The sequence below is a fragment of the Gobio gobio genome (assembly GCF_949357685.1).
Source record: "Gobio gobio genome assembly, chromosome: 4".
NCBI lineage: Eukaryota > Metazoa > Chordata > Actinopteri > Cypriniformes > Gobionidae > Gobio > Gobio gobio.
This window is the reverse complement of record NC_137100.1, coordinates 56,941,553-56,969,379: the sequence shown is the minus strand read 5'-3', so window position 1 is coordinate 56,969,379 and position 27,827 is coordinate 56,941,553. Positions and strand designations below refer to the sequence as shown.

Genomic DNA, 27,827 nt, shown 5'->3' with positions numbered 1-27,827 from the left:
GTGATTATGTCTTAAGTGAACGTAAACAGTTGGGGAATATCGGATGTGTATCAGTGTGTAGGATTTGTGCATTCTGCCTTAAAGTGACAGCAGCTTTGTAAAAAGCTTTGTAACTTTTAAGTATTTAAATTAGTTCAAGGTGGTCGTATGCTAGCATGTCGGATGGAGCATCACTGACTGGCTTAAACCACCGTGCATTTATACAACAATAATAAAATAATGCATTGACATAAAAAAGGAAATTTACTTTTGATACTTAAGTACTTTTAAAAGCAAGTACTTCTGTACTTTTACTTAAGTAAAAATAGTTTTTAACAACTTTCACTTGTAACAGAGTAATATTTGACTAGTAGTACTTTTACTTTCACTCGAGTAATGGAGTTGTGTACTTTGTCCACCTCTGGCAAAACCCGATGAATTGTGTTTTGCAGTCTTGATTTGAAACTGTTCCAAACTCCATAAAGCATCTTGTGTGAAAATCTGACCTTTTTGTATAAAGGAGTTCACATGGTTTGTCATATAGATAACTAAATACAATTAAACACCTCTACTTAGATGTCTAAATGTAAGCTTATTATATTATTTTGTAATAGCCTCAAACATATAAAGCCATATATGGCAGCAGTTATTGGGGTAACATTTATAACGTATCAAATCATATGAATGAATCATCCAAACTGAAGGACCAATAGTCAGTATCCAAATATTTGAACGAACCAATGGGAATTGAGATGGGCGTGTCCCCGCAAAATTCAAGCGACAGTTTTGTGGAGATGTTGTGTTAGCAACACCGCGTGCTAACAGACTCGTTTAAAAGTTAAAAACAGATACTACGTTTATTTTGATGAAATATTTTACGTGGATGATCGGTTAAAGCAATGGAAACTGCGACGGAGGGAGACGTATCTAAACTATCTAAGATAGGCAAGTTAAAGCACGCTCTTATAAACTAACACCAGGCTAGTCATGTAATGTTAGATATTTACTGTTCCTAACGAGTCACGTTTGTTTATTTTTTATACCGCCAAATTACAGAGTAAGTTGTGCTAAGATTATATTTGGGAAACTCATGTAACAATGACGTGAAAACCAATGAGTTGATGTTCAAAACACTGCAATATGATAGTGATGTGAGTGAAAGATGTACGTTTTTGCTTTATAAAGGGATTAACGTAACGTTAAATGAAATTATTTGTGCTGTCACCTCGTCGTTCTCTCAGGGAAACAGCTTAATAAAGGTACAAAATAGTGTGAATAATACCTCCTGAAATAATATTCTGAGAATTTGGACTTTCCTTTATCAATATTTTAGGTCGAAATGTCTGTGTTTGGGTTATGTATCTGCATCCTATCTGGTTATCATTTCCCATCATTAGTCCTTCTTGCCTTTATTAGTTCGTTAAAACAGTCGTGCATATAAACATCATGCAAATAAAATGTGAAATGTACATATATTCTCTCTCCTAATGTTAAGTACAAGCATGCATAATAGTAATAAATGATTGCTGTTTAAAATCGTTGTAGAGCATGTCACACTGTTTGCATGACTGTCAAATGTCAACTACGCCATAACCTCCTTATCAGGACACTATCCAAATGATTCTTGAAGAAACTAAATGTCTTCATTCGCTTCAAGAGTGACAAAAGTTCTATGTGTCTGGCATCACCCTAAATGTTTTTTTATTTGCAATAATGACCAGCTGATGATAACATTGTCCTTATCAAATAAATGTATTTGATATTAAATGGACATGAAATATTGATTTATGTTATTATTTGATTAGAAATGGACACAATATATGAAAGAAACAAAACTAGCACCTCTATAAAGTTAATGAAATGCATGCAGGTATGTTAAATGGAGTTATCTTTCATTTACAGAGCAGCGCAAACTGAAATTGGCAGAATATCTGGCGGGAAAAGGAAGACTGAAAGCACCTAATCCAAAGTAGGTGGTCTTAAAGGGGTTCTAACAATTGTTGAATTTGTAATTGAATTAGTTGAACAATAAAAAAAAAATATTACCACCATAGTATGTTGTGTTTATGTTCTGAATTAACTTCTTGTTTTTTTACTCAGACCATATCTCAAGGAGAACCCTGTTACAAAGAAACCTGATGAAAATAATCAGAAGGCCAAAATTGTAAATTAAAATTACATTTCTTGAAATTTTGCATTATTCTATGTTTAAATTGTTGACTGTTGAATTAATGTTTCTGTATTTCTCTCAGAGAGGTGATGAAAAGGAGAATTGTGGCATCAATGGCACAAATGTAAAAGAAGTGAAGAGAGTGAAGACATTGGCAGAGGTTAATAAAAACACATCCTCAAAAAAAGGACTCGGCATCCATTCATTAGCCAAAGCCCCTGCACAGTCTTCCAGTAACTCCCGTAATACTTGCCAGGCAGGCGTTTATGTCTTGAAGACACAAAGCAATCGAATTGCTTCTCTTCAAAATCCAAGGAAACCACACAAATCTGAGGAAGCCGCAGCCAATAGGACTCGTCCACAAAGCCTTCAAAGAGGCCAACACAAAGCCCATCAAACACAGCCAACTTCCCATGCTTCAAATAAAACTCAAAAGACAATTAAATCAAGTTTTGTTTCAGTCGGTGGCCCTTCACAGTCTGGATATGGCATCTCTGCCCCAAGACGCACAGATCAAAAGTCCCGTACCAAGACGGAGCTTCAGTCATCAAGGCCTTTGGCTAAGAAATTACCAGAAACAACCATCAAAACGACCTCAACTGCCAATTTGAAGAGTCAAAGACCAATGAACTCAACTGGGACACAAATTCAGACAAAAAATGTTTCTAAAACCCATGCAAAACTGACACAGGAACCCAGAAGTCAGAGTGCTGTACCAAAGTTTGGGATTCACAACAGCAGTTCTCAGAGCAGTAAACCCATGAGCCGAAAATCGAATTCGGCGACAAACAGATCTGACGTGAACCAGAGAAAGGATATTTCATGCATTATCACAAAAGTTGATGCCACGAAAACTAAATCTGTCTCAAACAGAGCAACAAGAACAAGTGTCTCTTCAACTCTGTCTAAACCTGCAAATAGTGAAGGATCAGCGCTCATCAAAAATAAACAGCATACTACTGTTAGACCAATTAATGCCACTGCTTCTACCAAACTCCCCGGTCGAAACACCAAGAGTTGTGTATTGCCACAGACAACCACTGTGCACCAAGAGCTTCAGCAGCCCGCCAAGCGATCCAGCCAGGCCAAGCCTGCGGTGCAATTGCAGACCCCTAAATCCAGTATCTGTCCCAGTACTCAAGGTGTCCGAACAGCCCCGGTAGAAGGAATGAAGAAGCCAACTGAGGCTCAGGAGGAGAGACTGTAAGTTTACTTCTGTCTGTACTAAGCAGGGTTTCTCAACTCTGGCCCTCGAGCTCCAACCCTGATCAACCCTCGCCTGCATGTAACTGTCTATACAGTCCCTCCAGAAAAACGCGATTATGCGATTGCGTGATTTAACGCATAATCAGCCAAAGTCCGCATATTCATGCGGGGGCCGCATTTTTTCAAATACGCCACACTTTCGCCGCATAAATTGCCTATTTCCGCGTGCAAAATATGCGGGGCTATCATGATTTCATAATCCCCGCATTTTCGTTGCAAAAAAAGTCATATATATTAGCAGAAAGTTGAAAATTTTTCGTTTACTTCACACAAGAGCCGCCATTTCCGCCTATTGCCATGGGAACGTTTTGAAGTGACGTGATTACCCGACGCGAACGTCATCGAAAAGCTTCAAACCCCGTGGAGAAACCATAGATACCGGTGAAACCATGATGAAGCACAAACTCCCATTGGCCAACAAAAATAACAGCAAAAGAGCAGAGCAGTTTCCCTGTGTGCTGACTGATTTCAAAACACAGCATCATGAAGCTTTGAAGCGTTATGAATCAATGAGTCGATTCAGCGGGTTGGATCGCCAAAGTCACGTATTTCAGCAGTTTGACACGCGATCCGAATCATGAATCGACTCGATGATTCATAGCATCATGATGCTGTGTTTTGAAATCAGTCATCACTATATAAGTCGTTATTTAGTTTTTTTTGCACACAATAACTATTATCGTCGCTTCATAAAGTTATTGTAGAACCACTGTAGTGAGATGGACTTTGTAACGACGTCTTTAGTAGGCTACCTTTTATGGGTCTTGAGAGTGTACATTGTGCCAATGGAGGCCTTTCTGAGCCATCGGAATTCAACTAAAATATCTTAATTTGTGTCCAACAACATAAAGGGAAGTCATTAATGACAGAATTTTCATTTTTAGGTGAACTAACCCTTTAAGAGATTGCACTTTGTGCATTGGAAGCACTCAAATGTCTGTTTTGTATAGCGACATCTGTAAAACAGGAAGTTATTTATTAATTTTTTCAGAAGTTGTAGCATATTCCTTTTGTAAAGCTACAGAACTTGATTGACTAAATGTTTTGTAAATTTGAGCCATTATTAAGGTCTTCAATAAAACAAGATGAGAACTTAAATATTCCAGCACTTTCTGTGATGTAGTGCTTTTTTTCTCTTTCTCATCAAACTGCAGTTTTTGCAAGTTCCCGCAATTTTATCGCATAAAATTGCATAAATATCCCGCATTTTTCATCGCATTTTTTAAGAAAACGTGCCGCATAATCAAGGATTTTTGCCCGCAACAATCACAAAAAAAAGCTGCATTTTTCTGGAAGGACTGTCTATAGGAACCATTTTATAGTTCCTAGAACTAATGGCGGAAATGCCTGCTTTTTAGTTTTAGGATCGCCTTTTGTGGGACTAAATTAGCTACTTCAGAGTAGGGTTTAACCCAGCACAATAGGAACTACCAGTGATGTAAATGTTATCTGATTGGCCGAACGCATTTTTAAAAGAGCCATTTACACACACCGATTATAGCCTATTATGTTTACTCCACAAACTAACTCTACGAACATGGAAAACAGTGATAGGTGGATCTCTCAACATATACGCTAGAGAGGAAATCCAATGCATGATTCTGTATTTGCTAAGCTAGCGACATTGGATATAAACCACACGGCAAACACTACTACTTTTTCCTACACGGTCTACTTTCTTTGTATAACAGTTCTATCTAATAACATTAGACAGGACTGTTAAACTGACCGTAAACTAATGAAGATGGAGAATGTGAGTGCTACGTACTCAGTGCCATCAAAATGAGTTACAACAAGAAGAGAGGCTTGCGTCACTTCAGAGTTCCTAATGGTGGTGCGAATGCAACCAGGAAAATGGCCCTAGGGGAACATTTAGTTATCGGGGAAACACCCTGGTAGCTAGTTCCTAGAATTACCCTGTGCAAAAGGGTCTTGTAATTCCTGAAGACCTTGATTGGCTTGTTCAATTGATTAAAGTTGGAGCTAAACTATGTGGGACGGTGGACCTTGAGGGCCTTGACAAACCCTGATCTAAAGTTTTGATGCTTTTGGAAACAACAAGTTTAAAACGAAAGTGCTTTAAAGCAATGATTCTCAAATGGTTATGTTTCAAGACCCAGATATTACAGTGAGCATCAAGTGGTGACAACACTGAAGTCGTTTAGCATACAAAAGTACACAAAATGTCTTCAGAATTAAATGTGTTAGTTGGTTTATTATTGTTCTCTAAATGTTTTTGAATTGGACAAACCGGGTCATATATTTTTAAAACTGTGTAGTTTGTTCTTGATTTTCCCTGAAATTGTCACACATCCTGTTCATGTTGGCATAATGGATAATTTGATAAAGCTTGTGCTAAGTGACTGATGAATTTGTGCCAAAATAATTAATTTGATTGGCACAATGTTGGACTTAAAATTATTAAAATTATTTTTGTCTGGCACTTCAAAATTAATTCTTTTTTTCACATCAACTTTTCTTAATTTAAACCAAATATAACGTATATGTATCATTTATAACAAACTTAAAAATGTATTGGTAGAAATTAACATGTATTATAAAAAATAACATTAACCAAAATGAACAAATGCTGGTAGTGCTGTGTTGTTCATTGTAATTTTAGGTTAGCTATTGCATTAACTAACATATAATAACCGATGGCAAAGTGTTACTGTAGTTTGCTAACTATGCATGATTAAATACATTTTATATGAATTTAGTATTATTTTAGCATATAATGTAGCAGTGTCACAACATACTCCTCACACCATGACCCACCAGTTGAGAACCACGGCTTTAAAGGGTTAGTTCACTCAAAATGAAAGCTTCTGTTTGCGTTTGGAGCGACGTGAGGGTGAATAAATGATAACAGAATTGTCATTTTTGGGTGAACGATCCCTTTAGGTAAATAAGTGGAGTTTTTTTTGTTTGTGTGTGTGTGGGTCAAACCCTAACAAGTGATGTCTGTGCAGGCGTAAGCTCCAGGAGTGGCGGGAATCGAGGGGCATCACATATAAACGTCCTCCCATGCCTGTCCGGCTGGTAAGGAGGAAGACGGTCTCTGCTATTCCTCAGCCATACTGGACATCTATCGAGAATGAAGATGAGGTTCATGACATTGTCTTCGCTGTGGACCGGTCTCTAGATGACTGCATTAAATTATTACAGCAGGTATTATTATTATTATTTGAGTTATATATTATATGACTTGTGTTATATGACGTGTGATTAAATTAATGCGCATTATAAGGGGTGATGCAACAAAGCATGCAATTCCATGGAAATCTGAATTGCTGATCAAACCAGCCAGCTGTGAAATCTAACACTCCACATAGCTGATATACATCAAAAATGTTTTGACAAATTGACTGTCTCGCCGTTTGACATTTTTGCTTTTGGACAGATTGCCAGGCGTCTACCTTGATTAAGACATGTACGAAAACTTTTTTTGTTTTTTTGCTTGAAGCAAATGTTGTCTTTACCCTTTCACCAGAAGGCTTTCTTTACATGTTAAAAAGAAAAATCTTCTAGGGGGAGAATGCCTCAGGTCATAACTTGCATTAACCTTTCAAAATCAGAATCAGGGGTTTGTCGCATATAATTATTCAAGGTATTTCCCAATTTCGTTGAATTTTTCGTCATCTTTGTTATGCTATACTCGATGCTATTTTCAACAATAGTAGCCTATATCCAGCTGAAGTGTGTTTATTTATTATATTTTCCTATAGGTCTATGTTTAGGCTTTATTCAAGCAGTTAAACTACAATTGTAAAGGTAAAGATATTTTGCAGCACATTAATTTTGGTTGTTTATTTACACGACAACGTTTTGGAGGCCTGAAAATGGGATTCAACATGCAAGTTTTTTTAATTGATACTGTTATGGTCTCTGTGTAAACTGCATAAACACGAATTTGTGAAAACAGTCATGCGCATGTGTATTACGTGTTCAGTCTGTAGGAACTTAGTTTTTCTTTTCAAAGTGACCTCGCCAACTCCTGGCCTGGCATGCATAATCCAGCGTATAGTTGTCTCTTTGGACAGATGTGCATGATGTTTTTGTTATTGGTTAATAATTGTCTGGATCTGGTTGTAACTTTCAACCATTGTCAGATGGACCAGCTGCTTTAACCGAACAATGAAGTTTTTGATGACGCGATCAAATATAGCAACCAGTGTGTGTGTGTGAGAGAGGCGCATGCTTTTAAATGCAGCAAACATGTCGGAAGTGTGGAAGCATTAAAGTGTCCGAGATAGACGCAAAAATGGACATTTGCCTACACTGTCTAAGCACCCTCAAATGCAAGCAAGAGCACCCTCAGTTGATACTGTAATATATTGGCAAATGGTCCAGTGCATATTTGTGTCTGTAGAACATCAAATGTATCAATTTACGTGTTTCTGCAGCGGTGACAGGCTCGCAAAACCTCTCATGAACAAACAAACAAAGTGTAGACACGAATCATCGTAAGTAAGATTTTTATTGTGCATTGTTAGCAGCTTCATTGAACTTTGTACTTTGTGAGATCGTGATGAACTGACATAGCGACAGCGTTTAGTGATCGTAAATGGAGCGGTCTTGGGCTTGGCTCGCTTTCGAGTCTACAGTCTATATAATCCATTGAATAAAACTGTTTTTCATGTTGCAAAAAGGATTTATGGCCAATTGCACGCTGCAAAGTTTTCGGAAGTGACAATAGTAACGCAATAAAGCAATGTAAAGGCAGACTAATAGATTAATAGAAAAATATTTGTTGCAAAATGTGAAATTGAAATTCTAAATAATCTTAAATGTCTCACTGTACACTCACTGCTGTGGTGGAGCCGTTGCTTAGCCTACATCTGCACTTTAATAAAGCACCCTCAGTGATTCCAGAAGCACCTTCATTGATTTGATTATGATACCTGTATAATAGGCCTAAGATAAGATGTTATAAGATGGCCACATTTTTTTTATTTTTTTATTTTAAGTTATATTGTGCTTTGTTTTTTATGTCTGCTGGAATGCTAAAAAAATTTCAATTTTTAAATTGTAGTTTTGTCATTTATTTTTCTTTAAAAAAAAATGGTAAAAAGCCAATTTTTACTATTTAATTAATGCAATGGTGAAAAAATTGGCAAAATAAATGGAAAGGGGGAAAAAAAATCGAAAAACCACGTTCAGTATTCTGCTTCAGCCAAGTGCTTTTTTTATTATTCGGCTTCGGCCAAGAATTTTCATTTCGGTTGATCCCTAGAACATCGCAATTGTGAAAAACTGTATAACGGTCACAATTCAGTACTACTCAGTTCAGTCTTTGTAACGTTTTTCAGCAGTACATTTCACATTACAGTTTAGAAACAAATCTCAGAATTGCCTTTACAGGGACTTTAAAGGGGTCATTAATTTAGAAATCAACTTTTCACCAGGGCCAGCAAACACAGGAATGAGGACCCTTTAATGAGGAGCCGAAACTCATTATTATGTAAAACTGTTATCCAATCATAGCAGTGGGCGTTTACTTCCAAGTCTTCAGTGCGGCACGCCCATAAAAACCAAGCGTTCCAGGAGAGAGGCTCTAAACCAGGGTAGAAAATAGCCTATTACTTATTCATTATGATGTTTTTGAATGTAAACCACGCAAACGTAATAAGTTGACCTCAGACAACAGTATATAAAAAATAAAAAGCCAGTTCATGACCCCTTTAAAATATTTTAGACAAAAGCCCTTTTCACACAGCAATCCTGGTAAATTACCGTACAATTACCAGAATGACTTTACCGGTAAATACACGAATATGTTGTTCTCACAAGCAACGGCGTTCTGCTGTTTTACCGTTAAGAGACCATTCACACATGAATTCATACACCGAAATAAAAATTCTTGGCCGAAGCCGAATAATAAAAAAAACACTTGGCCGAAGCCGAATACTTAACGTGGTTTCTCGAAAATACTATTATTTTCCATTTATTTTGCCAATTTTTTCACCACATGAAAGGGGCTATTGTCACGCCAAGATTAAACATTTGCTTGCACACAATCTCCCTAATCACAGTGTTTTCTTATCTAGCTTTGGTTGAGCAGATCTCAAGTGTTTGCCATTTTCAGGCATAAATTGACCATGATGATGTTTACCATTCTTTTACTCCAGTCTCACGGCTCTGAATTTTATGGTGGTCTTAAGCTAAGCTTTTTTTTTTTTTTTTAAGCTTTTTTGAGCTATGCAGTACAAGTTGCATTGCACTCCTGTATTTCTGCGGAACATCTTTAATGAATACGAATATGAGTCGGATTAGATGATGCTTTCCTCTGGGTGCACACAAGCATATTGTGAACTTGATCTATTGTTTGTGTCTTTATGTGACAGGGTTTCCCGGTGGAACAGGTCAGAGATGTGCTGTCTCGGGTGCCACTGGCACAGAAGTTTGCTAAATACTGGATCTGCCAAGCCAGACTAATGGAAAGAGAAGGAAACCTGGAGGTCCTGCCCATGTTTCAGGAGGCCGTCCGTGTAGTGAGAGAGGTCAGTATCTCTCAAACATACATACTTTTTTTATTGATAGTATTTTCTTTTGTTTTAGTCTGGTAATATGAGAAGCCTCAGAAGATTTGACAAGAAAAATAGACATAGTAGGGATGCTCATACTTAACTGGTTAATTGTTAACGGTCGGTTAAACGGTTTAAAAATTTTGCACGATTTTTTGAGAAAACACTTGCTTTATGGCTAAAAAATACGCTAAACATGTAAAATAATATTTTTGAGAAACAGAGCATTTTAATATAAGTCGTATTATTATTATTATTATTATTATTATTATTATTTTTATCACATGAATGTAAAATACCGGTAAATAAAGCAAAATGTTTACAACATTACAATCACTATTAACATTAGGGTTGGGCCGATAGATGATGTCATCGTCCATCGCCGATAGCTGACAAACATTATCCCCGCCCCCTGCAAATAATGACATTGTTGTAGCCTGACGTCGTCATACTCAAATTCTAGTCAGAATATGAGTCTGATACTGCTCTATTGGGCTGTGATTATGAAGCGCGTTTCAACCGAACCAGGAAAGAAAATGCCACTGCACTCAATTGGATAGACCTACAACCAATCAGAGCAACGGAGCGACGCATAGTTGTCAACAGAACTCAACTGCACGCATGCTGGAAGAAGTAGAAGAGGAAGATGAGTGTAAACGATCTTTGCCGGTGTTGTAAAAAAGAATTTAAGGATACACGGAGTACTTACCAACACGATCATCATTTTTGAGAGTAATAGTAAAGGTGAATGCATATACAAACAAGTTCTCCATTTAGGATTAGAACAGGGGTGTCCAAAGTCCGGCCCGCGGGCCAAATGCGGCCCAGGGATGAATTTCAAACGGCCCGCAGCTTGTCTATTAAAATATATTATACCGTAAAACTTCAAATAATAGCCGAGTCCCAAATAGACGCCTGTCTCTTTTAAACGCCTGGTGTGACGACAGGTTTGGGTAAATAAAGGCCGGTCTCAAATAGAGGCCGGGTCTGTTTTTTAGTATCGGGTTGTATTTGATCTTCTAAAACCCGTCAGATCGTCTGTTCTATGTTTTGATTAGATTTCACGTGACAGACGCAACCGTTAATGAACGACTCCTCACTATGGCAACATAACAAAGAGGTTAACGAACTTTCAGTCTTCAGTTTTTCTTAATTCTCTCAATACCACCATGGAGACAAATAGAAAAAAGTATGATTTGACATTTAAGCTGTCAAATTTCAAGCGTGGGAAAAGCTGGATACGGAGCGGCTGAAAAAATCCTTCAAGGTATGCTTGCGCGCACACGTTATCTTAGGTATGTGGCTGTGGCCTGACAGTAGCTTCTGATGGAAGCGAGGATATCCATTGTTTCAAAGAGGGAGAGCCGTGCGCATCTGGGCGGGAGCTGTTAGTGCAAGCAAGGCAGGCAGAGAGAGGGAGGGGGAGAAGAGCGACGAGGAGGAGGAATTCTAGCCTGGGAAAACCCAGACAACTTCCGGCAAATTTAGATTTGCTCTGCAAGTAGTCTGGCAAAGAGCCCATTCAAACCCATTTCTAAGCCCCAGAAATCGAGGCACCAATCAGAAACGTTGAGGCGGCTTTACACGATGACGACAGCGCAGCGACAGTGAAGCAGATTCTGTACACTGACTACAAAGATGGATGCAGCAGTGGAACATCACTATCAGCTATCGCGGCTGTTTTAAGCGATTTAAACTTTTCCATTCCGTTAAAACCAGAGCAAAGAACAACACAAGAAGCCTTCATATCTAAAAAAGATGTTATCGCTGTCTTACCGACTGGACTCGGCAAAAGTCTGCTTGTCTTAGCGAGAGCCCTCTGGTAGTGTTAATGTTTCACAAAATATAGTTTTAAGTCCTTTTCAGGCGAGAATGTAGTTGTTTTTAAAGCCAAAATCTGTGGTTTATTTATAAAGAGAGCGCCTTTTTGAAAATTTGATCTGCCGTTTTTGGAGTTGTGAGATCCAGTGGACCAGCGGCGCTCAATTGCTCAACCCCACCGAGAGGCGCCTTTCCTCGGCCAGTCCTTCTGCCGTCTGCCGCTGGCTCTGATGTGAAGATATGATTCGTCTTGTGTAGATCTAACGGCTGATCTTTGCTCTCATTAATCTATCATTTGTTCCCTGACAGATCGTTTTGTCTGAGGGCAAAGTGAAGTTTCATAACTTTATATTTGTAAGCTATTAAACTTTACCGTTGTAGTCTCCTATAGCGCTGACTTTCTTTGACTGAATTGCTTTATGTATTGTATAGCTTCTAATACCTTTTACTTATACTTTTAAAATGGATATTGATCACGCATTAAACTAACATTTAACAAAAAGAGACTGGGTTTTGTCATATCTCATTGTATTACAGTGATAATCATAGGCTATATTATGCACACATGATATTACATGTTTTTATGTTTTAATGTAAACGAAAAGAGGCCGGGTTTTTTAAATATTTCGTTTTGTTATATACATGCATTGAAGATAATATGCATTGCCTTCACTACATTTGTGTGGCTATAATATGTTTAATATTAACTACCGGTATTACCGTCATCGGGAGTTCATTCTCCGGAGTCAAACTTGGTAAGTCACGGACGCAAGTTAGAAGTTCGCGTACAAAATATGTCATAAAACACCACTGCCTCATTTCATAAAAAAAAAAAAACTTAAACATATTAGCCACACACATGTGGTTCAGGCAACGGGTAGTTAGGTCTACATTCATTATCTTATATATTTATAATTAAACGAAGTATAAAACACCCTGCCTCTTTTCGTTTACATTTTAAAAATAATTAAACATTAATATGTGGTTTAGGTAAGGTGACCAGATTTCTGAAATGGAAACCGGGGACATTTCCTATTTGAGAACACAAGTACAGACAAGAACGCATATTGAGAAACGGCCAGAGTCTCAGATGTTTCTCCGTCGCTCTGCATACGTCATCTCCCTCATCGCTCTGATTGGTTTTAGGTCTATCCAATTGCGCCGAGAGGCATTTGAGCGTCGCCCGTTGGTGACGCCCCTTTGGAAATGATTTGTCTATGAAGCTTTGCCAGACCATAACTCAGTTACTACTGAGAATGGTCTGGTTTTAACCAGGCTAGAGGAATTCGCCAATGAACTTGTAATTGAGGATCGCGGGGATGATGATAGTGATGAATAGAGTCATTTTCTATCACATGATTGCAGTTGTTTTACAGGGTAGCCTTCATTCTTTCTTGTTGATGTGTTTCGGGCAACAAGTTCATATGCTCGATGGATTTTAGCGGTAACGTTAACTTATATTGTTCTGCCCATTGCTGTCACATCGCTTCGTTTTTTGCGCTGCCAATAATCTAAGTTTCAAATCTAACAAATCGTGCAGTTTCACGATGTCAACGCAAGGTAAACCAGGGAAACCGCACCAAAAGCGGAACGAAACAGCGCTACTTGTGCTCTGCGCAACTCGCAAGCTCTGACTCTGAACAAATGTGTTTACTTGCTGAGTGTCTCGATCACGCACCCACTAAACAGCCTGTGAGAAGTGTTCGAGTTCGCCGCAGATGTCTCCGGTATGAGCTGCAAATCTCTTGGTGATTTGATTTAGTTTAAAGCAGTTAAACAGCACTGACTTAATCAACACTAACGTGCAAATCAGGAGAAACACTGAGCCGATTAAAATACTTTTCAAACAACAATTCACCAACATTTATCATGGATTTACTGTGGTAATACTAACTGTAACCATGGTAATTTGTCAGAAATGTAGGTTAATATCTAATTTGATTTAATTTGTAATGTAGATATTGCCAAAATTGCAGACTATTTTTGTCATAAACTTGCAGTTTTGTGCATTTGTATATATGTTTATAGACTAAATACCCCCTTTTGTGCACTGCAAAAATGCTGTCATTTAGTATTTTTGTCTTGTTTCTAGTATAAATACATCTAACAATTCTTAAATCAAGATGCATTTACTAGATAAGTTAGATGACTGGAGTTAAATTTTCTGGAAAATAAAATGAAATTGAAGTGATTTTTTGGTTAAAACAAGCAAATATATCTGCCAATGGGGTAAGAAAAATAATGTTTCTGTTTGGATTTTTCTAATCCATTGGCAGATAATTTAGTTTATTTCAAGCAAAAACTCAATTAATTTAGAATTTTTAGATATTTGGACTGGGAAAAAAGACAGAAATACCAAATAAGAAAAGTATTTTTTGTAGTGTGGTTTTACCTCTGGTGATCTAAATAGAGCACTTATTAAATTTAAATAAGAATAGAGTTCTAACTCAGTAATTATATTTAAATTTCACCCATTAAAACTTTTTGGTTGATGAAAGTTTAACAGATATTGTTAAATATCTATACATTTCCTGGGTCCTATCTCAAGCTACTCTACTATCAGCTCAAGCTTTTGTCAAATCTGTCATGTTTCCAAGAATCAAAACATGTCATTTTTATATATATATATATATATATGGACACCCCTGGATTAGAACAAATTCAACCCAAGAGCTCTTTGGTGACGTGCATGATTACATTACTGTTGATCATCTGTCCATCATCGTATAAAGCCAGCCCTGACAATTTGATTGGTCTGAACAGCTCTGGTTCGAGCATAATTGCTCCACAACGGATCAAGTCCAGACCGAACTTCCCGACCTCAAATGTTGTGGGCGGGGCTAAGTTCGGCTGCCATCCAGGTTAACGTTGTTCCCGATCACAATACAAATTACATTCAAAACAGTTCAATGAACACAATTTAAACACTGAAGGCAAAGAAATTATACTAGATGTTTTACATGGATTAAACCAATGGTATTCAAATGGCGGAACGTGATCCGCATCCGGACCCTGCCATGTTTCCATCCGGACCGCGAGACAGAACGGTAGCACCATTTTCCTGTTTCTAGTTGAAGTGAGCAAAGCGTCAAAACAGTAGTGTGCGGATCACACCACAAGCACTCAGGATCATTTATGGTAATGATGTTTCAGGCTATATCCTCTAGTAGTTTTATATAAAGCCAAACACGCTTTATTCAAGACCTTTCAGCTCCGTGCACGTTGTCTCTTTCTCCAGACGCGCACCACATTAATGGAGCTTCACTGTAGACATGAATAATAGTCTGATGCCAATTTAGTGGACATCTCCCAACCCTAATACACATAGCTATTAAGTTCCCTCTACTCCACCTTAAATCATTTCAATTTTAACAGTATTCATAACAGAATAAGAATGAAAAATAAAAGTAACTTCTAGGGATGCACCGAAATGAAAATTCTTGGCTGAAGCCAAATAATAATAATAAAACACTTGGCCAAAGCCGAATACAGGGATACATTTAAGATTATTTTGAATTTCAAAAATATTTTGCAACAAATATTTTTCAATTAATCTATTAGTCTGCCTTTACATTGCTTTAATGCATTACTATTTCACTGTCACTTCCGAAACTTTGTAGCATGGAATTGGCCATTAATCCTTTTTGCAACATGAAAAACAATCGTTTTATTCGATGGATTATATAGACTGTAGACTCTAAAGTGAGCCAAGACCGCGCCATTTACGATCACTAAACGCTGTCGCTATGTCAGTTCATCACGATCTCACAAAATTCAATGAAGCTGCTAACAATGCACAATAAATATCCTACTAACGGCGATTCGTGTCTACACTTTGTTTGTTTGTTGTCATGAGAGGTTTTGCGAGCCTGTCACCCCTGCAGTGCAGAAACGCGTTGTAAATTGATACATTTGACGTTCTACAGACACAAATATGCACTGGAGCATTTGCCAATATATTACATTATCAACTGAGGGTGTTCTTGCTTACATTTGAGGTGCCGGTGCTTAGACACTTGAATGCTTCCACACTTCCGACATGTTTGCTGCATTTAGAAGCATGTGCGCCTCTCTCTCACACATGCGCTCGTTGTTATATTTGATTGCGTCATCAAAAACGTCATTGTTCGGTTAAATTTATTCAGTCTTTTCACTTGTTCGGCAGAACACCGAAGTGCAATTTTTGCTATTTTCGGCCGAATAATTAAAGTTGCCGAACATTCGGTGCATCCCTAGTAACTACAGTGGTGGCCAAAAATGATTAAAACACTTGGCATCTGGTAGTCGCCTTATTGGGCATGGATTTATTTTCCAATAGGACAATGACCCGAAACATTCTTCTAACTATTGCCGGAACTACCTGCGATGGAAGGAATCTGCTGGAACATTGAAAATTATGGACTGGCCCCCTCAAAGTTCGGACCTCAACCCCATCGAGCACATTTGGGGCGAGTTGGAAAATAAATTAGACAGATCTATTGTACATTCAAAGGAAAGCCTTTGGCTTCAGTTGCAGAAGGCATGGGAGATAACATTAGTGTTGACGTTCTCAGAGGAAATATATTGACACTATGCCAGAGAGATGTGCTGCTATGAGATGTGCTGAATGTAATTGCTGCAAAAGGTGGACATACCAAATATTAAATGTAAAAGTGGATCAAAACTGTATCACTTCACTTCATCTGATATTTGATGGTCAGAGCAACCATCTGCATGTTTCATGAACATTATGAAATTAAATCATGTTTTGGAGGCAAAAAAGGTCAATATTTTCAGATCTGTCAGGTGTTCTAATAATTTTGGGCACCACTGTATATAAATGTTAAGCCATAACAAATTAATTTAAAGCAGAACTGAAACAGAAACCAGCGTTGGCCTCACAGACAACCTCGCTCATTCAGCGCACATCAAAATGTTTCCATAGTCACAATGTGTCTGGATGCTAACTATTATTATTATTATTATTATATAAATTAGGCTTTGTACTTCACTCGTCATCCTTCATATGCAGAATAACATCACAGTGGGGCGATGCTCACACTGAATGGCACAGATTGTACTACGGACTATTTAAATTGAGCGGTGAAACTATGTTTGGTTGACTGTATTGTATTTTGGTAATGAATAGGCTGCGACGTCAAGTAAGCAACGGTACCGATATGTGTGCGTGAGGCAATCTTCACGATCACTTGAATTGCTTCCTTAATTTAAATTTTTGGTTGAGCTATTCCTTTAAGTGAAATATATTTCATGTATTTATTCCTTTTATATATGTGATTTTATTCTATTTTTCTCCATTCACAGAAGCGCTGCATGTGCGTAATGTGACGATGTATGAATGCTCATGTTCTGTTGTTTATGCTGCAATTTGCACATGTATTTGTAAAACAAAAACTCCAGAGAGATTTCTTTTTAATGGGTCACAGACACTTAGTCATTCTAATTTAATTTCATTCTAATGTATAAATCCTGTCAGTTAAGACATAGTTTTATTGATATTATTTTGAAATTAGCTAATTCCAGTTATTTGTTAGGCAAGAGTTTATAGTAACAGGGAATCAAAGAGGTGCATATGCATGAGTAACACATTTGTTTTCACTTAATTTTTGATTTCTCTCAACAGCCAGTGGATGAACTGCGGTCTGTGGTATTTGAGATCCTTAAGAAGAGACAAATTCAAGGTAAGGTGGAAGGATGAGTAATCCATATTTCTGTCATACAGTAAATTTTTTGCTATTACATGGATTTAGTGTGTATTATTAGTGTATCCTATTGGTCAAAAGTTTAAAATAATGAAAATGGGGGGTGAAATGCTGAATGTGGGTTTCATACATACTGAGCTTTTTACACTGTTAAACACTTGGATTCCCATGCTAAATAGGGGGGGGGGGGAAAAACGATATTGCAATATATTGTTGTGCTCTCTGTCGCAATAAATAATCGATACACTAACGCCCAATATCGATATTTTATTACAACACAAAATGATTAATTTACCCGTTGTCAGTGTCACTGTCACTACCCAATATCTACCATTCTGTTTGCGGGGGGCGCTGGTCGAGTAAATAGGGGTAAAGTGGCGCAAACAGCGGCCGGTGAAGAACACAAGTTAACTAACAACAACAGAGAATTGCAGAAAAAAAGAGAAGCGAGAAGAATGGCGGAAAACAATAAAAAACTAATCAAAGACCCACCCGCTAGTTTCCACTCTAAAGTGTGGAGACACTTCGGGTTTTACGAGACAGTCGACGGAAAGGCACTGGATAAAGACTATGCAATCTGCAAGAACTGCTTTGCAAAGATAAAATATAACCGCAACACTACGAATCTGCAAATGCACCTCGTTCGCTATCACGGCGAACTACTCTCAGGTGATAATGAGGGCAAACCAAGTCAGCCGACAATCACTACTGCGTTCAAAGCAAAGCTCCCCTTTGGGTCGCCGAGGGCACAGAGTATCACTAATATGACATAATCTCTGCTCAGAGGTGTGCTCTTACATCTGAGCATGCTGATCAGTTAGTGTTCCTCAAGAAGAATATGCCTTGATGTGTCCACTGTTTACAGCAACTTACTACTGACGTTTCAGTATTATGGTTTACACATGTTAATGTTCATGTTGTTTTGTAATGTTCATGCACTTTTATCTGTCTAGATGTACAGTGTTTACATTTAAGACCAGGAGGCAGTGAGTTATTATGCAAATGCATATTTCTTTGCACAATGTTGGAAATGTTGGCATTAATAAATGCATAAAATTTCCTTATTTCCTTATTCCTTCTTTTTCTTTTCAGTCACATATATCGTGATATATCGTTGATGAAATTTCTTCCAATATATTGAATATTGTAGATATCGCGAATCGTGATATTATCATATCGTGGACCACATATCGCCACAGAATTGAATCGTGAGGTACCTGTATCGTCCCACCCCTAATGCTAAACATGAAAAAAAAAAAAAAAAAAGGTATTTCTGTACCAAAAATACTCCTTCCGGTTTCTCACAAGTTTAGGAAAGTTTTTTTAGAGTATGGTTCTGTGTGACGTCAACAAGGGCGGAATGTCCTTGTACGGGCTCTTCTCCCGGAAGGGCGCGACCAGAGCGAGAGAGCAAATGCACGCCCATTGACGCGCTTTGTTCGACAGTCACAGTACTTTGCGAAATCAACAATGTTACCAAAGAAGTGTGTTTTTGGTTGTCATGGCAAGACAACCCTGTACAGCTTCCCAATGAACCCAGCGTTAATGGGACAGTGGATGGAGTTTGTTTTTCTGGAGCAGCAACGGAGTTGTGCAAGTGTTTTTGTTTGTTCGCTGCATTTCGGCGACGATCGGCCCAGTTCAACTCCGGTGTCTTGAGAAATCCTGTCCCCCTGTGAAAGAGTGTCCACTTAGGACCCAATGTGGTAGCTGTTTTAAATGCCTGATCAAAAGCTGTTATCGCAATGTTTCGTTTAATGGCTAATCGAGCTGCTGTAGCTTATTCTAACAGGCTAAATGCTCTGTTCAAAATAAAAGCATTTAAAAAATAACAAAACGCGTTACGCATCAGACACGTTAGTAGTTTTGTCGTCATCTTGTTTTATTTTTGTAAAAGCATCATATTGTAAGTCCGCATGAATTCGCTCCAAGGATCGGTAGCGAACCGCGGTGAAGGCCGCACGCGTTCAGTGTCTCAGCTGGAAGAATGGATTTGATTATAATATTCTTTATCTGACTCCATTTATCATAGTTGTCGCATTTAGAAGAGAATGCCAACCGGTTGTTAGATCATCTATATTTGATAGTTAATCATACATTTAATCGTTCCGTTTTAACCCTTTGTTGCAATTATACCATTCCACATTGGAGATAGTTAATAATTACAGATTAATTCAGAAAGGATCAAAATGTAACAATTTATTAACAAACAAGTAAATGTAAGATGTCAATTACATCAGAGAGAGAGAGAGAGAGCTACAGTTGAAATTCTCTTTTATCCTCTTTCCTGATGTCACCAAATTCAAACCTGTCTCTTGTAAAACTGACCAATCAGACCAAACCGTGAGACATTTGAAAATAACCAGACAAAACTTCCCCCATTGTATCAAAGGTGTAAGAACCTGTTTGCCAGCCAGCCATTCTTTTGTTGTTCTATCTCCAACTGGCCCTTCTGATGGCGTTAAGGGGGAAGGGGTTGAGTCAATTTCAATAGCCTGATCATGACGATGGCTGCTAACAGCAAAGCAGATGATTTTGTTCTATCTTGTTGTATCTTTGATTATTTTCCACCTTACAATATACATCTCTTAGAAAACTGACCATGATTAGACCATGAGGGTTAAAGTGGATGGTAAGTGTATTTTAGCGTATTTACTTGTATAACCACAGTTACACATATAAAATAAACAGTTTAATTAAACTACCTTTAAATTGTTTTTTATCAAACATACTTTATCTGTTAAAAACAAAACAAATAAACATAATAATTAAGTTGTTGTATTAAGTAATAATACGTAATAAGGATAAGTAATGCAGAATTAAATTATTTAATTAATTTTCAAAGCATTAGTTTTAATTATGAGTTTCTGGAATATTTTACCTCAACATAGCTGTTGGATGTTTTTCAGTTAGGTAACATTATTGGAAGAAAAATATAACACTTGTAATGAGAACATCCAGCTTACCCCACAAATTAGATTTTGGAACGAAAAGAATGGGTAATAAAAATAACACCCCAAATGTATTTGTTTATAGTTATATACTATACTAGTACTATATACGGTTATATACTAGTATATGAAACATATGATTTGCAAGACGTTAAAGACTATTTTAACACAATTTAAACAACAATCAACGTGATTTTGTAAGAATTGTAATCAGGCTCTGAACAAATTACCCATTAAAAGTTCTTTCAGCCAATAGAATTGCTCTGGGGTCCTAAGCGGACACTATTTGACAGGGGGACAGGATTTCTCATGACACCGTCTTTGTAGCTCGTCTAATGCTGAAAGATGGAGCAGTCCCAGCGATTAAGGTTCAGGGTCGTGCGTTGGAAGCAGACGGTGAGTCAAATGTCTTTGTGTTGTTAGCTATCGGCGTGTAAGTGCACCTGTAAACATGACGTTCAAAACTGTTCCGCTTGCTACTGCTAACGTTAAGTCGCATACAATAGTCCATAAACCAAATAATGTCCTCATAAACCATGAGTAGACACATACAAATTTAGTAAAACTCACGCATGACAAGCCGCTAAGCAAATACAGTTAAGTTACGGTACATACCACATAGAGACGTCCTCCTGTAGTAGTTGTTGCTGCTCCTCCTGTTCAATTTCAGCCTCCGGATCAGATTCTGGATCATATGTATGATTGAATCAGACTGATTGCCATGGTTTATTTAAGATAACGTTTTATTTTAGCAGATGCTTTTATTCAAAGTTATTTTACAGTTGAGGACTACAGCAAGCAATTAATCTTAAGAAGGCAATAAATGCAAGAAGTGCCAGTTTCAGTCATTCAATATAGTACAAGATAAAACAGGGCGAGATTAAGGAATAATGAGAGCATAGAGGGAACATTTCTTAAAAACTGTTTTGAATGTAATTTGTATTGTGATCGGGAACAACATTTCTTATTATTATCATCAGTGTTGAAAACAGTTAAACTGTGAATAGAGCAGTTTAGTTAAACATTTCTGACAAGAAACAATCGCTTTATATGATGAACATTTTAATTTTAGGCTTTTATTCACATATAAGTTTACATTGATCAGCAAACATAAACAGATGCTCAAGCGAACCTGCTTGATGCACAAGAGCAAACATCTCTGGTTCTTGCTGAAGCTCAAACGTGCTGCGTAACACGAATTAACCTTGTCTGTTCTCGCATGTCAAGTAAATATGCTTGAAGTTGAACTGTTGTGTGAGTTGAATGTTTATATGTGAATAAAAGATCAAATTAAATCTGTATGTCATATAAAGCGATCGAGTCTCTTCAGTAAATTAAAAATGACTAAACCGCTGAATTCATATGGATTAGTTTTACGATCTCTTTTTGAACTTTTTTGTAGCGTCATAGTGTTAGTTGTGTAGCTGTCAATGGAGGGACAGAAAGCTCTCAGATTTCATCAAAAAGATCTTCATTTGTGTTCCGAAGATGAATGATTAACTTACAGGTTTGTAACGACGTGAGGGTGTGTAAATAATGACAGAATTAACATTTTTGGGTGACCTAACCCTTTAATATTTTTGTGGAAAACGTTATGTACTACCATTCAAATGTTTGGGGTAAGATCACCAAATCAGCATATTAGCATGATTTCTGAACTATGTGACACTGAAGACTGGAGTAATGATGCTGAAAGATTCAGCTTTCATCACAGGAATAAATGACATTACTGCTTTACTATTTTAAAAACGTAAATACAGCCTTTGAGCTTTCTGTGGTTGGGAAAAGATGTATCTACCCTTTTAAATCAAATTACAACCAAGTGGTACAAGGTGTCAAATAGGTCATACTAGACAGACTCATGGACCTTTATTAAAGAGTGAAGAAGCACCAAAATGTCAAAACTGTAGAACTAACTTGACTGTAAAACGTATACTTTTGGACAAATTTTTAATGTTATGAGACAGCACTTTTTGTCAGGACAAACTTTTAAGGATTTATTTATGGATCCAGAAAATCTTTAGCAATTTTTAGCACAAGTACATTTAAAGATTTTTTTATAAAATTTTACTCATTTTGGCAATAAACTTAAATACTACTACTCAAAACCTTTGGTTGCCGTTGAAGTCCACTATATGGAGGAAATACTGGTTTTCCTCAAAAAAACTATTTCTTTTTGACAAAAAAAAAAAAAGACATGAACATCTTGGATGAGATGGGGGTGATTAAATAGTAAAGCGTGTTGCATCCATATTCTGGGCTCATCATAAATATTAGGTATACACAACATTTGGTCTTTTAGTATCACTATAAAATAGCGGCAGCAGTGGGAAGCCTTGTTTTGCCCTTCAGATTATACGGATGATGCATTGTGAAAATTATGAATACCCTTGCGCAAGATCCATACAGCTGTTTGGAAGAAGTGAAGTCTGGTGTGGAAGAATTTGTCTGTCCTCTTGTCTGAAAATGACCCTCTCTAAGCTGCAGAGAATGTTAGAAATATTTGTTTTTATTGGACGCAAGTTACACACCAATACTCTCACAAAATCTGAGCTTGATGAGCTGAGTCTTGAATGGATATTGTAAGCATTGTAAATCACTTTGGATAAAAGCGTATGCCTGATGCATAAATGTAAATGAAGAAAACAAATCTCACCATGTTCCTTCAGGTATGTCTCCAATGCCAAAAGAGCCTGAAGCGGTTGAGACTAGGGTGCATGATGAACAGGAAGTCGGTGATGTCATGTGTACCCCAAAACCTGTTGGGGCCCTCATATGTGGAATGAGAGGAGACTCGTCTGTTGTCAAATATAAAATTACAGCCACCCCAGGGTATGACACTTACACAATCTTACACAATTTTATCTCATGTGCACTCTTGCCTAAATGTTCTTTTGGAATATGTAACGCAATGTTTGGACTGTTATAGATGTAAAATTCACTTCTAAAAAAGTTCACTTAAAAAAATAATAATACAAAAAAAGTAAAAAAAAAAATAAATAAAACAAAATAGTTTGAATCATTTATTTACTACTTTATAGTACCAGTAAAACTACATGGATACAACTCTTCATTCTTTATTAATAACATTTTCCAAATTTAAAATAATTGTCATAACATTGTATGTACAAACCATGAAAACTCTTCTTTAACTCTTCTTCTAAAACTCAGCTTTAAACCCTGATAACTCTGATATTTATTAATTTACAATAAATGTCACAGCTTATATTTGTTTAAAAAACGAACTTTTAAACATTAAGATGATCAGGCTGTGATATTTATATTGGTTGTTTGCCTATAAAATACATTTCCACATCAGCAATTCTGATGTGGGAGAGAAAAAAATATATAGTGCATTGCACTGACACAAATTTCATGATTCGATTAGATTTTGATTCAATTCCCATTTCAATTTGATTCAATATTAATTAAGTTGGATATGCTGTATATATGTGCAGTACGTGCCAGTTTCTCTCAAGGAAAAAAATTGTTAAAATGAACAACTAATTTGTACTCAAACATTTAAATTTCACATAAGGCAGTTTTATAATAACTTTTTAATTACATAATTATTTTTCTACAATTATGCAACATTTAAACGGTGGCTGAATAAATCCGTCATGAATACAAGTCATGACCTACATATATTAAATATTGTAGAACATGTAAATATATAATGCATATATTTATCAAAATGCTCCTCTAGTGTTAATTTTTCTAGCTAGCTATCAAGCTATGGTCATTGAATGCCTTTGAATGGTATGTGACATTATTTACAAGCTGTTTTATTGACAGCTGTGGTTGAAACTGATTGAATAATTGATTACATGAGACAATAATCATTTTAGTAAGTCGCGTGTTTCAACATACCTTCTGATGTTGATCCATGTTTATAATAGTAGAGGCTTCTCTTGAACTGAGGCGCTACACGATCTGTCATTGTTTGAATTGCTTTAAATATTGAAAGCAAAGACTTCAATTTGTTCCAAATCAAAAGTAACAGCTTATAGTGATTTATTGGATGGGAGGTATGCTGCAAATAATGTTTAGTTACATTTTGCTCGCATGTCAACAAAATCGGTTCATCAAAATGAGAATCGATTAAATTCAAGAAATCGATATTTTCAACCCAGCCCTAATAATACAACTATTGAATATTTTACATTTCTCTGTAGTGCAGAAGTAAGAAATGTATGAATGAGTAGCCAATGATATAACACTGCTCAAATGTCATTTAGTGATGGTACGTGCAATATGCTTAAGTCTGGTAAAAAGAAAAATAAGGGAATGTTTATGAAGCATGTGCTGATATAAAATTGAGACAAGATGTCACTGTTAGTTCTTTATCTCACAGGAAATTAATACATTTTCCAATAGTCCAGACCTAGACCAAGTATGACGGGATGATTCTTATCTGCTAATTTTCCTGCAATAAACTGAGAAATATCTGGAGAGGTGGTATTAATAAGTGACATGGCATCTGACGCACAGAAGCCAATGGCACATGTCACTATGCGTATTGGCACATCCGGTCTTCATTGGCATGTGTCAGTGGTCCAGTGGATAGTGGCATGTGTCACTGACATTATCGTGACACGCTGACACTGACATCTGACACCGAGTCGCGGAACATGTCGCCATGTGTTGTGCTAGTTAATCTAGCACCTATACTGACGTAATTGTGACAAAATCCTAAATGAATAGCATAATTTTGTGATATTTTAAATATCAATTAAATCCTCTTTTTGATCGGTTCATCAAAATGAGAATCGATTAAATTCAAGAAATCGATATTTTCAACCCGCCCTTATAATACAACTAATGAATATTTTATGTTTCTCTGTAGTACAGAAGCAAGAAATGTATGAATGAGTAGCCAATGATATAACATGGCATACGCATAAAACACTTTTTCAATTAAATGTGTAACTATGGCATACACATAAAACACTTTTTCAATTAAATGATTGTTAGGCTGCATTAACTAGGTCAGCCGGAACCGGGAACACTTCCCATAACACCTGATGTACCCGTTACATCATCAGAAGAATGGCATCTACGCTAATGTTAGTCTCTCTGTTTTATCCCGAGGTTTACTGCAGTCAGCCGTATCCGGGCCGTATCCAAATCTGCAGAGACCGTGTCAATTAGACTCCCCTGAAATTGCCTCGTCGACACGGCATCCTCAATAAACCCGTCTCCGGCGTGTTGCCTCCGATCCTTCGAATATTGCACTTTAATAATTATTTAATCAACATCATCCTCAATAAACCTGTCTCCGGCGTGATGACTCTATTATGACCTCTGACCTGTAAAGTTGCCAGAATAATAATCATACGCTGCTTGTTAATTGGCCAGAGGAGAACTGGCACCCTGACTGAGCCTGGTTTCTCCCAAGGTTTATTTTTCTCCATTAGGTCACCTGATGGGGTTTTGGTTTCCTTGCCACTGTTGCCTCTGGCTTGGCTTGCTCAGTTGGGGACTCTACATTTTTCTAAATTTTTCAACTAAATATCCAAATAAATCTAATTATTAAACTAAATTAACCATATAAACTAAATTACTGAACTAATTACTGATCTAAAGCCCACACTGTGACTGTATGATAATTTAAATGAACTGATGACATCACCGTTTTCTCCGGAGTGGCTATACAGCTGAATAAAATTCTGTTGCATTATTTTGCTGTTTAACACTGTAAAGCTGCTTTGAAACAATCTGCATTGTTAAAAGCGCTATATAAATAAAGTTGACTTGACTCTTCAATCCTTTTCAGATGCGTAGCCTAACAAATTATTTTTAATAATACATTTTTTTACACTCTTTGGATGGACTTGTCTTGAAATATTAAAGCCACAGATGTGAATCTTGCGCTGGCCAGTACACACTTATACTGACACCTACTGGCGCGTGTCCGTGCAGCATCACGCAAAGATAAAGGTTTACAGTAACGGACGCGACTGTTAGTGTGTTATTCGTAGTGACGCATGATAGATTCATTTCCTGTCTTTCCTAGAATGTGCAGTTTGTGACGTATTACAAAACATTCAGTGGAACATGCCAATCAAATCCAGACGTTTGAAAAAATATTACTGACTTTAATTTGTTTAATTGATATTTAAAATATCACAAAATTATGCTATTTATTTAGGATTTTGTGTCACAATTACGTCAGTGTAGGTGCTCGATTAATCTGTCAGTCACTACTGGAGGTGTCACAACACACGGCGACATGTTCCGCGACTCTGTGTCATGTCAGTTTCAGCGTGTCGCGCTAATGTCAGTGACACATGCCACTATCCACTGGCACATGCCAATGAAGACCGGATGTGCCAGTAATACGCATCGTGACATGCCATTGGCTTCTGTGTGTCAGATGTCATGTCACTTAATGTTAATACTGCGACTGGATATCTGACAACTTTTGTATTTTCTTGCACATTTTAGAGGGAAAAGGAGTCAGCAGGGAGCAGAATCAGGACAAGTAGATGGACGCGAAATCCGCTTCTTTACCCCAGTGCGGCGTTCAGTGCGGATCGAGAAAACCGCTCCGCGCTTTCCAACAGCCTTGCAGGAACACGACCCCTGTGTGACTTCTCTTTGTGACCTTGCAGGTGAGAGTAAGGAAGAGGTCGAAGGTAACACACGACCCCAGAGCTCTCCTGTGTATGTGTTCCGGGAGAATGAAGCACTGAGAGACCATGTTCAAGTTAAACTGGTTTATCCAGAGGAGGATGAAGCATGATGTGTTCGTTATCATGCGGTGACCTTCATTTCCCACCTGGAAGCACAGGAATGTTTTTATACTTTTAATTCTATTTTTTAATATTTGTTTAGTCTTTTTAAATGTCTTTTTTACCATGATGCTCATTTACTACTAAACATATGTCTTGCTAGGTTTTATCCAGAACTTGAGCTTTGGCTCTCTCTTTATGTTGGTTCGGTGCTACCTAATTGGCTCATATCTTTGTTGCTATGATGAATTTCAACATTAAGCTTTGCTGTATGTGCAAATAGCATTGTCTATATTCTTTCTGCAAAAGATTCAACAGAAAAGTCAATATTATTCAGAACCTATCCTTATAACTTCAGTTATAATTTATAGATCAGCCTCAATCTCTTGTGTATATGGCACGCATGGATTTTGTTAAGTGTAAAAAACATTTGATTTATGATAAATAAACTATATTTGAGTCACTGATGCTATAATTTTATTTCAATGAAGCTGTAGAGTAATAGATGAGACTAAATAGATGGCTATTAGGGTTCTACAGTCTGAGCAAACAAATCTCTAGTTTTTTTTTTTATTCTTTATTGAATCTTGAAATGTGTACAGTTGATTGGCTGAACAATTTGTGAGGCTTTTAGGTTAGTGAAACTTTAAATACATTAAAATTCATGAACTACTGTG

At 37.1% G+C, this 27,827-nt stretch overlaps 1 protein-coding gene across 1 annotated transcript; it reads left to right on the top strand.

Moving 5' to 3' along the window:
• Positions 1-745: 745 nt before the first annotated feature.
• ckap2l (cytoskeleton associated protein 2-like) lies at positions 746-27,827 on the top strand. Its single transcript, XM_079815159.1, has 9 exons — positions 746-924; positions 1,882-1,948; positions 2,080-2,143; positions 2,232-3,352; positions 6,388-6,586; positions 9,763-9,918; positions 17,387-17,444; positions 23,086-23,248; positions 26,864-27,827. Exons 1-9 carry the CDS (start codon positions 879-881, stop codon positions 27,159-27,161), a joined length of 2,172 nt encoding a protein of 723 aa, XP_079671285.1. The 5' UTR covers positions 746-878; the 3' UTR covers positions 27,162-27,827.

Excerpts from the sequence above, each read along its gene's own strand:
- ckap2l (XM_079815159.1), top strand. The coding sequence starts at position 879 with ATGGAAACTGCGACGGAGGGAGACGTATCTAAACTATCTAAGATAG. Across the intron at positions 925-1,881 it reads ATCTAAACTATCTAAGATAG|AGCAGCGCAAACTGAAATTG; the intron begins GCAAGTTAAAGC and ends TTTCATTTACAG. Across the intron at positions 3,353-6,387 it reads GAGGCTCAGGAGGAGAGACT|GCGTAAGCTCCAGGAGTGGC; the intron begins GTAAGTTTACTT and ends ATGTCTGTGCAG.